This window comes from Macrotis lagotis, chromosome 7, assembly GCF_037893015.1.
Source record: "Macrotis lagotis isolate mMagLag1 chromosome 7, bilby.v1.9.chrom.fasta, whole genome shotgun sequence".
NCBI lineage: Eukaryota > Metazoa > Chordata > Mammalia > Peramelemorphia > Peramelidae > Macrotis > Macrotis lagotis.
Window position 1 is genome coordinate 53,869,969 of NC_133664.1, and position 14,242 is coordinate 53,884,210.

General features: G+C 41.7%; 1 protein-coding gene across 1 annotated transcript in view; it reads right to left on the reverse strand.

Moving 5' to 3' along the window:
- FAM171A1 (family with sequence similarity 171 member A1) overlaps positions 1-13,028 on the reverse strand; it is a 188,959-nt gene extending 175,931 nt beyond the window's left edge. Inside the window, exon 1 of the mRNA XM_074192920.1 lies at positions 12,905-13,028. Within this exon, the coding sequence (XP_074049021.1) occupies positions 12,905-12,995 (91 nt within the window). The 5' untranslated portion in view covers positions 12,996-13,028. The remainder of the gene's footprint in view (positions 1-12,904) is intronic.
- Positions 13,029-14,242: the final 1,214 nt, after the last annotated feature.

Sequence of the window (14,242 nt, forward strand, 5' to 3'; positions counted from 1 at the left end):
AATAAGGAAACTAAGGATCAGAGAGCTTTTTAATTATTTTTATTTTTAATTCATGGAAAAAAGCACCTCGATAAATATAATAAAAAGGATTGCATGTGAAATTGCAAATATATTATGTACATCTTGCAATTCCTTTTAATTATATAACAAAATTATCATGTAAATTTCTTTTTTCTCCTCACCCTTCCTCTATGATTACCATTGAAATCAAAGAGTTTTTAAATGATTTTCCTAAGATAGAGGATTTCCAATCAGCACGAAAGGTATAAAGAGGAGTCCATAATGATGGACAAAGTAACCACCCACAACCCAGAATCAACAAGCTTGTTGCAGTGATGTGGTTTATTCCCAGAGAAAATTCCATATGATAATAATGATAAGAATTAAATTTAGGTAAAGAAATTAAAGTCAATCCTGAAAGAAAACTCAAGCAACAATAGTATCTTTCTGAAGTCCAGATCATGTACTTTTTTTTTTTACAAGGTAGTGGGGATTAAGTGACTTGCCCAAGCTCACAGTTAGGAAATTATTATGTAACCGCTATTTCTAGTTTGGCATCAAACTTAGTGTTGAAGTCCATTATGAAAAACCATAAAGTCCATCAGTCTTCAAAGCCTGAATGATAAAATCTCAAATGAAGATAATGTCTATTTATTCCTTTGATATCATAAACATGGTTTATTGAGAACTCATCCCATAAGGTCTATTTGTCTTGTAAAGTATTTGAGAATTTCTATGTAATGAAAATTAAATAATAAGGAACCAAATACTAGCTAGGTGGCCTGGATTCAGGAAGCTGTTGTTCTGTCTTCCTGATTCCAGAGGTAGTAAATACTCTTATCTACTTCACCACCTAGCTGTCCCAGAGTCATAAAATCCCGAGTTCATATCTGGCCTCAGATACTTACTAGCTATGTGATCCTGGACAAGTCATTTAATCTTCTTTGCCTCAGTTTCTTATCAGCAAAATAAGATAAAGAAGGAAATGGAAAGTTACTCCACTATCATAGTTGAACATGACTGAAATGACCAACATAAATGACAAATATTAGCTTCCTTCTTGAGACAACACAATGACATAAGCTTGGTGGGTTCTTCTGACCAAAATCAAAATTCTTCTTTCTGATCACTCATTTTATTTACTAGTAGGAGTTCTGAGTTACTTTTAGCTATTGCTAAACTAAAACTCCCCCTCAAGGAATAATAGCTTGCTACCATTAAGGCTATTAAAATAAACAACTTAGTCTTAGAAGTTTTGAAAATATCACTAATAAATGCAGAATCATAGCATTATGAGTAAAATCTCCCAAGAGAACTAAAATTTAGATAACATTTTTTTACATTTTTACAAGGCAATGGGGTTAAGTGGCTTGTCCAAGGCCACACAGCTAGGTAATTATAAAGTGTCTGAGGCCGGATTTGAACTCAGATACTCCTAACTCCAGGGTTTGTGCTCTATCCACTGTGCCACCTAGCTTCCCCTAGATAATATTTTTTTAAAAAACTCAATGCTTTGCAATCACACACACACACACACACACACACACACACACACACATTTTCTCATTTTACAGATGAGAAAAATGAGGCAGAAAAAGGTTATTTCTCCAGGGTCACACAGCAAGTGAGTATCTGAGGTAATTGTACTACCTAGTTGCCTCAATATGCTTTTTCTTTCCTATATTTCATGGCAGGTTCCAGATAACATAAATCTGTCAGTTAAATGATCAATGTGAATTGCAGTAGGTTTAATTCAGTTAAAAGAACATAACTACTCTTACAGTTTATGTGTCAGGATGTCTCTTGAGACAGGTCCAAAATTCAACAATGTATTCCTAGGGAAAACACGCAAGGGCAAGGTGATCTTCTAAGATAGTGAAAAACCTTCAAAGAACAGTTGAATCACCAAGGGAATCTCCCCACTGTCTAGACTGCATCATCCTGCTTTATATCCTTTCCACAGATGGGCCGAATTCCTTCTCATTCTACAAGTAAAATGATTATCTTTCTAAAGCTAGCACTTCTGGGAGACATCTATTTCTGTAAAAGACAATACTTTATGAAAACTGTTTTTAGCCTAACATATGTATGTGTGTATATATTTATATGTATTTACATATGTATATACATATTAAAAAACTTTAGTAAGTTACTAACAAATAAAACATCTTTTCTGAAGACACATAACATTTATTTTGACAACAAAGTTTCAGGGAGCTTGCTTTGTCTTAACATCAAAATGATTTTAAAGCAATAGTTCCTATTTGTATTTCAAAGAATAAAATGATGATGTCATTTTATTGAATTTCATTTTCTGTATTTTCATTATCTTATAAAAAATATGGCTTCATATTTTAAAACATATACATTTTCTATATTAAACATGATTGTACATGAATAACCTATATCAGATTACTTGCACACCCAACCACAGCTACTGTTAAGAAACAAAAGATGGCAGACAGGTGGGATGGCCCACACCTGTAATCCCAGCAACAAGGGAGGCTGAAAATGAGAGATCTCTGGAGCTCCAGGGCTCTGAGCTACAGTCACCTATGCCAGATTCTTGGCTGCCTAAGAGAGTAAACCAGCCTAAGTTTCAAGAGAAAAATGGCAGGGGGAAGGGGATAGGAATGAACTATGGAAGAGAAAAAAGAAGGGATAAAAAAGAATTTTTTGAAATCAAAGATCAAGTACACATATCTTACTAGATGAGAATAAAAAGAACTTTATTCAATACAAAATTCTCCCATGGAAAGACAAGGGACTCCCACTAAATTATTTCCAAGTTTTGACTTTTTAATCTGTATTTTGTGTTATTCTATATCTTAGACACAAGACCTCATTTCTCTCATTTTTCCATCCCTTTAACTGGGTTTCAGCAAGTTTTTCCACAGTGAAAATAAACACATTTGCCAAATACTAATAAGCTTTGAAAAAAATTGCTTTTTTGACTGAGAATGATAGAGGAGTCATGTCTGACTCTGTGACTCCATCTGGGATTTTCTTAGTAAAGATACTGGAGTGACTTGTCTTTTCCTTCTCCAGCACATTTAACAGATGAAGAAACTAAGGCAAACAGGGTTAAATGACTTGTTCAGGGTCATAGAGGCCAGTTTCAATTTAGGAAGATAAAACTTTCTGACTTCGGGTCTACTGGGCCTTCTTAGGTGTCCCAGCATATATAATAATAATAATATTAGCTAATAGCACTTAAGATTTACATGATGCTTTACAACTATTATTCCATTTTATCTTCACAACAAGCATGAAAGTGAGGTGTTATTATTAGCTATATTTTACAGATGAAGAAATTGAGGCAAAAGAAGTCAAGTGATTTTCCCAGGGATACCTAGCTGGTGAGTGCCCCAAGACTGGGGATGATATCTTCAGTTTTAATGCTCTATCCACTGCAACTCTTTCCAGGAAGCTATTGAAGAAGTCTGGTAAAAGTTGTGGGGAGTCTGACCATGTGAATTAACAGATGGAAGAGAGGAGTCTGAAATGATTCTGAGGTTGCAAAAAATGAGCAAAAGAAAGAATGGTGGAACCCTTCAAAGAAAATGGAAAGGCCAGAAGAAGGGTGGATTTGGGAGGGGAAATAACTCTGTTTTGGACATATTGTTTGGAATGTTTAATAGTTCTGAAGACATAGATATTTCTTTCATCAATTAAGTGTGTGCATTGGGGACACACGCAACATACCTGTATAAACATATATACAAATATATTTGTATGAAATACAAATATAACATATATACATAAATTATAAATATACACACATATATCTAGATATAGATTTGTGAATACTTCAAGATCACAGTATCACAGTGGATAGAGGGCCACGTCTGGGGTTAGGAAGACATCATGAGTTCAAATCTGGCCTCAGACACTTACTAGTTATATGACTCTGGACAAGTCACTTTATACTGTTTGCCTCAATTTCCTCATTTGTAAATTGAGGAAACTTAAACAACAAATGGGGTTGTGAAGAGTTGGACATAACTGAAACAACTGAACACCAGCAAGATCACAGAATCATGTTGTTTGGAGGAACCATAATTTTTTTTTCCAGCTTAAACCCTTCATTTGAGAGGAAACTTAGAAATCTACTCTATAGAATGAATGGATGGCCAGGTCTCTGTTTTCTCTTTTATCCCCAGTGCTAAGTACATAGTAGGCATTTAATAAATACTAGTTGTGTTTCTTATTAATTGCTCAAGGTCTCAAATCTAGCTCATAGAGTGTTTGCATGAGAATCAGATCCAATCCTAGTACAGGTGCTCAGATGACTCAGACATGAGTTGTAGAGGTCTGGAAAGAGAGATAAAGTCAATGACAAAAAAAAGGAAGTCAAGAATGGGACATCATCTGGTGGGATACAGTGATTAGAGATTATGGAGTTAAGTTTTGTATGGGTTAAGTTTGAGGTAATACTGGAGGACCTTTGTTAGTTATCTCATTGATTTAAAGAGATAAGAAACCAGTATTCAGGAAATAGAGCATGCCTGGAAACTCAGATAATATGAAGATAATTCTGATTTGGATGACAAGACTCACTTAGCTCTGACTGGAAACTCAGGTAATAGAAAAAGAACACTACCTTTGTTGGTTATCAAGAGACCTAGTTTTGGGTCAGCAGTTAACTCACTAACCTTGATTATATCACCACTTCCCCTCCTTTTTCTGGGCCTCCATGATCTTAAAAGCCCCTTCAAAGCTCCTCAGAAATGCCATGGTTCTATATACACTTGGCATTCATTCAGAGAAAAGATGAAACTGAAAGAAACTTTTGAGTTCAATTAGACATTACAAGTGAAAAAAATTAACAAGAGGACTGAATCTTGGGGAACATTTCAGCAAGAAGGAGAAGGAAGAAGAGTGAGCAGAGGAGATGGACAATCATAGAGGGTGGTAGAAAGATTCTAAATGTAAAAGGTGAGTCAGTTAATTCAGGGAAAGATGGGGGGAAATTATCTTTTTAAAAGGGAACTTTTTTTAAACTCATCAATTTTATTAAAAACAAATATACCTACACTGCATGATTAAAATTCTTGTATATCCTTTGTTCAATTATGTTATTCAACATTTATGAAGCATCCTCTGTATACAACACATAACTGAATGTTATACTGTAAAATTTTTAGAGAAAAAAACACTTGTTCTTATGGTGTGGCTATTTTATCAAAAGATAACATTTTCTTTACAAAAAAAATTAAGGCTGCTGATTCTGTATTCACAAATTGCTTAGCTTAAAAAAACTATAGCAAGGACTGTTGTCTTCTAGAGTCACATTTTCTTGATACTAAGGTCACCACGTGTGGCATGTGGTCCTTTCATAAAACATGGTCAGATCTGTGCTTAAGGAAAATAAAGTAGCAGTGTTCACAAAGAGGGAAATGGCAAACCACTTCAGTATTTTTGTCCAAAACCCCCCCTATGGATGGTATGGTCCCCAAGTCACAAATACACAAGTGGACAAAAACAAAGTATAAAAAGGCCTGGAAGGGGTAAAGATGAAGCAAAAAAACATTTAGGATACATAATAATCTAGGGGAGACTTGATGAGGGCTTGATCTGCTTATGAAGGAGAATGGATAAGAGATGAGATATTACAAGGTAAAAATGACAATATTTCGTGGCTGAATGTGCCTTGTAGGAAAGTGTGCAAACAAGGAAAGAGCAGCTAAATTTGGAAGAGAGGAAAGTTTTGGGGAAAAGACAATGGGTTTGGTTTTGAACACATGAATTTAAATTATCTCTGGAAATCTATTTTGAAAATTTCAATAGGGATTAGTGATGTAGGGACTCAAGCTGAGGGGAGAAACCTGGGCTGATGAATAGATCTGAGAATCATCTGCATAGAGATGATGAGGATTCCAAGCGAGATTGTAGAGGGAGAAGAGAACAGGGTCTAGAACAGGTTCTAAGGAAAATCCTACACGTGGAGGATAAACTCATAAAGAGATGGATTTCTCAGGGTCTTCATTTCCTCAGTTGTAAAATGAACAGATTTGCTTAGATAAGCTTCTAAAATCCCTTCCAGTTCTAAATCTATGAAGGTATCATAGATTTTATCATAAAAGATTCCTTCTAGATCTATGAATCTTTGGTTCAAGTTTGCTCCCATTTTAGGCTCTGGATTATACTACTTACCCAATTTTCCTTGGACAATGTATGTATATATGTGTGGGTTCATACTCTGGCAACCCAAAGCTCACTGTCATTTAATTTTGCCCTTTGATTAGTACTCCCACCTTCTAGGGGAAAAGCAAATACTCATTCACTAATAACAAAAATTTAGAAACAGAGAATTCCGTCACAAGACAAGTTCAAGGTTGTCAATGCTGACTCTGAATGTCTATATAGAGGCTATTCTTTAGAAGACATGGTCTTGTAATTAGTAATGATTTTTAGTTTTATTTGATTCCCTGATTACAGAAAATCAATCTAAAAGAAGGAAACAAAACACAAAATTAATTCCTAAAACCATGCAAGGGTCTTTGCTTCCAAATTCCCAGACACCTTGACTTTCTCTGGGAGGAATTCTTTCACCTGACTGACAAGGAATCCCAGCAGATCTCTGTTAATTCAAAATCTTGCACCTTCCTACAGTGTAATACCAGGTGTTTTATTTAGTTAGCTATTTCTAACACAATTGCAATACAAATAAAGCAGACTGGGTAATTCCCACAGCATCTTAAGCTACTTGACACATTGCTTATAAAGTGATTCCACAATGTTCACTTGGCTAGCCCAAACCTCAGCTTAAGAATGAATGATCTTGGAAAAAATCCCAAAATATAGTCCAAAATGCCAGATTTTGTGTAATTCCCTCACTTTACTTACATGACAAAGCAGTCAGTACATTCTGTCTCCAATTACATCACCATTAAATAATCAGATCATACAGATCTTGCCGATAGTTCTTAAGACTTAGTTCTGATCCTCCAGTTGTCAAATTGAACAGTTTGGCTTCAAGATTATCCAGTATGTATTTGTACAGTCTATCGGCCTCTCCTCCAGAGGCACCTAGTTCTGTGATCTTCAGAGAATGACTATTTTCAGGAACAAATACACAAACCTATTTTACATCACATCCAAGTACATTCAAAGATGCCCAACTTTGGCATTTGGCATTTGAGTGAGAAGGTCTAGAAAAAAAGCCTTAGAACATGAGACTAGGTGAGGTCCTTTCTTGATCTGAACTGTCAAGCATTCAAATTCTATTTGCAAAGTGTATCTCTGATGGAGTTGGCCACTTCGTTTGAATCCACCTCTTAAGGTAAAAGACTATTTTATGGAAAACTCACACAAAACAAGTGCTCACATGGAGGTCAGAAGAACTGAAACAAAGACACTTTGTCTGAAGAACTTTGGTATCAATCGTGAGATATGGGAGACACTGCCATAGGACTTTATGACATGAAGTTAGACTAAAGCACTCCTAAGGTTCTTTCCCAAATCTATGCTATCTACACAAAATAAAACAAAATTGGACTCCATTTCTGTAGCAACATCATACCTGGGGATCAACGAACTGAATTATCATCACAAAAACTGATAAATAATTCTCAAAATGACTTCTGCCAAAACATTTCTTGACATTATATTGTATTTTGTCAGATCAGAATCAGTTTGTACGGATCTACTTATAATGTAGTTTTATGCCTAAAGAGCCCAGATATCCATCCACCCACCTAACTCAACCATTCATCATCAATCTATCTTTCCATCTCTGACTCTGTCTCAGGGCCCTATCTCAGTTGGCTCTTTCTAACTCTTACCTCTGTCTTTCTTTGTCTCTGTCTCTCTTTATGGACACACACACACACACACACACACACACACACACACACACACACACAAAGAATCAAGAATTTCTGAAGATTTAAAGGTAGCTTTAAATAGCTTTTCATTAAAATTCTCAATACATTCTGGAAGCTCAAGCAAAAGTATATGATAACTGTAAATGAAACACTAGTTTTAGTGATAAAAGCAATACTATTACAATTCAATTACAGAAAAAGCTAGGTTCAATTTTCCCACTTAAAATGAATTTGTTTCTTTTTAAAAATTTAAGTTCAAGAGGGGTGGAGCCAAAATGATGGTGTGAAGGCAAGAATTCCCAGACATTTGTTACCCCCAAACTCCAAAAGTCATTAAATTGTGACTCCAGACAAAATTTAGAGGGGCAGAACCCAAAGAAAGACTGAGTAATGCAATTTTCCAATCCAAGACAACTTAGAAGTTCTGCAGGAAACTCTGTTCCACCAAACTGGGGATTGGAAAAAGCCTCAGCACAATGCAGTTGGGCTGGGTGCCTAGATCCCTGGGGGCACCTGGGTCCATGGCAGAGGGGGTGATTTCCAGACCTCCTAGCTCCGGGATCACCAGAACAGCTTGAAGGGGATGGTGAGAGAACTCTGTTGCACCAGAGTGAGTGCAGAGTAAGTGCTGACTCAGAGTAGCCCTGTGGTGAGAACCTGCAGCAGGAATCAGGGGAAGCCAGCCTGCCCCTCCAGAGCACAGCACATAGACGGTAACAGGGCTGGGGGAGACTGCAGAGGTCTCTCTGCTCTCCCTGGGGCAGGACTCAGCTATTTGCCCACACTCAGATCCAGGTTACAGTCTAGGCCCTCATACCACCATAGCTGAGCAGGGACTCTCCTCACAGCTCCAGGGTAGAGGGGAAGGCCTGTGGTCATCGACAGACACACACAAGATAGCTGTCAGAGCCTCTCATAAGACTTGGAGGAATTAAGGTCCCTGTGGATTGTCCCTAAAAGACCCCAAAGCCTTGTGCAGTAAATCAGTCATAGGCTGAGGAAATGAGCAAACAAAAGAAAAAGAAGAATCTGACCACAGAAAATTACTTTGGTCCCATGGAAGATTCAGAAAATGACAAAATTGAAGCTTCTGAATCCAAAACCTCCAAGAGAAATAGAAAATGGGTAGGCTGTGGATGAGCTCAAAAAAGACTGGAAAACAATTAAGAGAGGTAGAGGAAAAATTGAGAGGAGAAATGAAAAAGATGCAGATAAATCATGAAAACCAAATCAGTAGCTTAGTGAAAGAAATACAAAAAAATACTGAAGAAAATAATATGCTAAAACCCAGTTTAGGCCAAATGGAAAAAGCAACACAAAAGGCAAATGAGGAGAATGCCTTAAAAAAGCAGAATTGGCCATCTAGAAATTGAGATTAAAAAAAACTCTCTAAAGAAAATAACTCCTTCAAATGCAGAATGAAACTAACAGAAGATGAGAAATCAGGAAGAAATAAAATCATTCCAACAATCCCCCCCCCCAATTGAAGAAAATATGAAATATCTCACTGGAAAAACAACTATTCCAGAAGGCAAAAGATCTTGGTTTACAATGAGAATCAACTACCCAGCAAAACTGAACATCCTCTTTCAGGGGAAGAGAGGGACTTTCAATGAAATGGGGGACTTTCAAACTTTCCTATTGAAACAACCAGAGCTGAACAGAAAGTTTGATCTCCATGTACAGGACTCAGGTGAATCATAGAGGGGGTAAACCAGAAGGACTAACTATGAGGAACTTAATGATGTTGAACTGTTTGTATTCCTGCAGGGGAAGAAGATATCAATAACTCATAAGAACTTTCTCATTCAAAAGAGCAGTTAGAAGGCGCATATATAGACAAGGCACAGGAAGGAGCTAAATATAATGGTATAATATAGTGAAAAGATGGAGTCAATGGGTGATAAAGGAAAGTACTGGGAGGAAGAGAGAGGAAGGGGCTAGTATATTTCACATAAGAGTCAAGAAAAAGCTGTTTCAATGGAGTGGAATGGGGAAAGATGAGGGGGAATGAATGAGGCTTCATTCTCATCAGAAATGGCTCAGAGAGGAAATAACATACACACTTAATAGGGTATAGAAATCCATCTTACCCTAGAGAAAAAAAATGAGAAGAAAGGAATATGATAAGGGGGAATGGGGGGAGGGAAGGGGGATAGGTGACAGAAGAGAGGGAAGATGTGGGAGAGGGTACTCAGGTACAACACACTTTTGAACAGGGACAGGGTGAAAGGAGAGAGAATAGAATAAATGAGGGTGGGAAAGAGTAGAGTGGAAGGAAATACAGCTAGTAATAGCAACTGTAGGGAAAAAAATGAAGCAACTTCTTTGGTTGACTCATGATAAAGAAGGCAACTCATCCCAGAGACAGAACCATTGGAATCTGAACACAGACTGAAGTACATTTTTTTTTTCTCTCTCTCACTATTCTTGAGATTTCTCATCTTTTTTTGGGGGGGGGAGGATTTACTGTTTACTCTCACAAGATTATTGTAATAATATAAAATAAACAAAAAAAGAATTAAGTTTAAAATTTTTTTTTAAAGATCATGAATTTAGAACTGGGAAATTTCTCTGATTTAATTCTTTCATTTTACTGATGAACAGCTATTGAAGGTTAAGTGTATTGACCAAGATGAGACAGGTGGTAATCAGAAGAACTAGGATTTGACTCTTTGTCTTCCTGACTCCAAATCTAGTGCTCCTTTCATTAAAATATACTACTATTACCATCACAGCATTTCACTTTGTTTGGTATATTTAAGAATAAGCTAAAAGATGAGAAACTGGAAATTTCCCATTCCTTAAAGAATCACAATATGGCTTAACATGCCACCACATAATTCTTCACACTAGTTCCTGGTATAACTGATGTGTTCAACCATCTCTTTAAGAATTTATTCTAAATACAGAAGGGCAGGGAAACAGAAATGAAAATACACTCCTATCTAGCATGATCTTTTCAGTCACTGGGATTCCAATATATCTGTTCATACATACAAAAGATCTACAAAGTTATTGTTTATAAAGGAACTTTACATTATCATGTCATCACTGAGCACTTGTTACATTTGGAATTTGTTTCCTGGAAAGCAGACATGTGCTCTTAGGACTCAACCCAGTATGAACTTCACAATGGATTCTTCATAAAACAACAAAACAGTCATCATTCTTTAATGAGCTGTTATAAACTATATACCTATTTGTTTCCTCTACATCCACTTGTTTTCAAATGTCAAAGAGAATATGTCATTTGTCCTTTAAGATGGAGGATCCTGGGCAATTTCTAAAACATCAATTAGTATAAATGTGTCTCAGTCCTTAAAAAAATAATGAAGTCACAATGAAAGACAGCTAGAGTTAACAGAATCCTTGATAGATCAGTGTCCTGTCATTACAAGTGTAGGGTGAAGGGTTTTTGAGCTTGGAGAACCTAAAGTGAAAGGGCTCTGTGGCTATCAGGGTAACCTTGGCCCAGCCACTTGGCATCCATTCTCTGGCCTCAATTTTCTCAGCTGTAAGCTGAATAGGGTCAACTAGATAATCTCTGGGACTCCTTTCAGCTCTAAAATTACGAGCCTCTGTTCTGCCAACAAATTACCTGCACCCATACATTCCTAACCTATTTATACTGGAAACCGAATTTGATAACCTGTGGATAAGAATGAAAGGCTGCTCTAAGTACCACAGAGCATGCTCAGATTGCCAGCCTCTGTTATACACTTTCAATAACAACGTAACACCAGCAGATTGTACCCAGGGCCTCACTGTGACAAATTGGAGAGACAAGCTCTCAGACATTAAGTCCAGGCAATACTGAATAAAACTGGTGTGCTCTAGTGTTCTCTGTCTCTCTCTGTCTCTCTCTCTCCTCCCTTCTTTTCTTCTTCTCCCTCCTGTCTTTCTTCGTCTCTTGTCTCTTCTTATCATTCTTCTCACTTCTGTCTCTCCTCTCTTCTTTTTCTCTTTCTCTATCTCTCAAGCTGTCTCTCTCCTTTTTCCTCTCCCTTCCCTATAGCCCCCCTCCCCACCCCAGATCTGTCCCACACAGGAAAGGCAGAGAAAGGTGACCGTCCAGCAGGAATCACGAGGGTGGGGGTGTCTCCCTAGTCACAACGAGGGGTGACTGGGTGGCCTGTCCAGTTCAAGTGCTTCACCAGGCTGAAAGGGGCCCAGGGGTTTCGGCTGGGCATACCCTCGCCGAGGGCTCCAGCCAGAGCCACCAGCCACACTTTCTTTTCAAAGGGCAGCGGGGGAGAGCTGGGGGAGCCTCCTCCCAATGAGGGCTGGGAAATGGACGCAGCCCGATTGCCCCAAACGAACCCCGACCTTAAAAACAAAAGATGGGCTTGTCATTTGGCCGGGGCGACCCCTTGAACCCAGAAACGGGCAAGAATTGCAAAAGGCCAATTATTTTCAAAGTTGGTAGAGGCTCCCTCTCCCCCCTCCCCCCCAAGGGAGAGGGGGATGAGGAAGGTGACCGAATCTTTCATTTGCCAGGGAGGCACGAAGGGTCCAGAGAAGATGCCAGATCAGGAGCAGGGGAAGGAAAAACCCTAGAAACTTCCCCGAGCTGCCAGATCGTCTTATTCCGTGCAGGAGAGCGGGGGGACCCACGGCAGCAGCAGCAGCCGGGAATGGGGGGGGGGTGCCCGGGAGGGGAGCAGAGCTGATCCCGGGAGGGGCAGGGGCCGAAGCTCTCCCCAGGAAATAGAAAGGGGGCACCCTGGGGGGCTCGGGCTGGGGGTCTTCCCGGCGCCTGCCCCCAACAAAAGAGCCCCAGGCCGCCCCGGCCCGGCCACCTTTGGGGGAGCGAGGACCCCGAGATCCCGCGTCCTCGCCCGAGCCGAGGGAAGGGATGGGGGTGCGCTGGGGGCGGGCACAGCCCCCCACCCAGTCCGCGGAGCAGCTGGCTGCCCCGGCCCCCTCCCCGCCCGAGCATCTGCCCCCGGGCGCCCCGGCCCCGGCACAATGAAGCCCCCGGCCCTCCCCCTGCGGGCGGCCACCGCCTCGCCGCCGCCGCCGCCACAAAGCGCCCCCTCCCCGGCCCGGCCCCCGGCCCGGCCCGCACCGACCTTGAGGCCGGGGCTCCCGCAGGGTCTTGGTCGCGGCTCTCCAGGCGCCGCAGCCCAGCAGCCAGAGCAGCAGCAGCGCCGCCGCGCTCATCGCCGCCCGCCGCGGCCGCGGGCTCCGGGCCGGCCAGAGGCCCCGGGGGTGCAGGCGGCTGCGGCTGCGGCTGGGGCGGCCGCCCGCATCGGGCGCCGGGGGCCCGGGACGCTGCCTCCGCCGCCGCCTGCGCCGCCGCCGCCTGGCCCGGCTCCCCGCGGCCCCCCGCCCGCGCCGCCGCCGCCGCCTCCTGCCGCCGCCGCGGGCCCCCGGCTCCGCATCCCCCGGGCCCGCCCGCCCGCCGCCCGCGCCCCGCGCCGCCGCTCACTGCCGCCGCCGCCGCGGCCCGGGAGGCGCCGCCGACCACTTAACCCCTTCCTGCCCCGCGTCTGCCCGCTCCGCGCTCCGGGCGCGCACGCGGCTTGGCTCGGCCTCGGGCCCCGCCGGCCCCGGAGCCGGACTCGGGACGCCACCTGCCGGCCAGCGGGCGCGGGGGGCTCCCGGCGCCCCCAGCCGCTCCGGACCCTGACCCGGCGGGCCCCGGCAGAAGGACCCGGACCCGGGCCGGAGGCCGCTTGGCCGGGGGAAGCAGCCCGGGAAAGGAGCGGGGCGCACCCGAAGCCGGGAAGCCTGCCTCCGGGCCTCCGTGCTCCAGCTTGCCATCTCTGCTCAGCCCCCGCGGGTTTCAACCTGGATCCGGAACCGGTTTTTAGATCTTCGCTGTATTGATTTCAGTCGCACTTGTCTCCTCTGTAGCCATTTGTTTTTAGTTCATGCAGTGGAAACCGGTTTTCTGAGAAGTGGTACATGGGATTCGTCATATTGCCATCAGAGTCCATCATACACACCGGCACACAAACGGACCCCCATCACCATATTTCCATAAGAGAGTCCATTAGACACACACACACGCACCCCTAATCACCATTTTTCCAACTGAGTTCATCACACACCAACATACAAACATAACCCTTAATCACCATATTTCCATGAGTCCAACACACACACACACACACACACACACACACACACAATACCTTAATCACCATAATTCCAAAAGTCCATTATGCATACACACAGACACACACATTTTCATAAGAGTACATCTTACACTCGCCACAATCACCATATTTCCATAAATCCATCATACTCACACTTACATTTTAATCACCATATTTCCATAAGAGTTCATCTCACACACACATACACACACCCATTGTCACCATATTTCCAATAGAATCCATCATACACAAACACATATGCACATACATACAAACACACCCTTTAATCACCATATTTCCATAAGC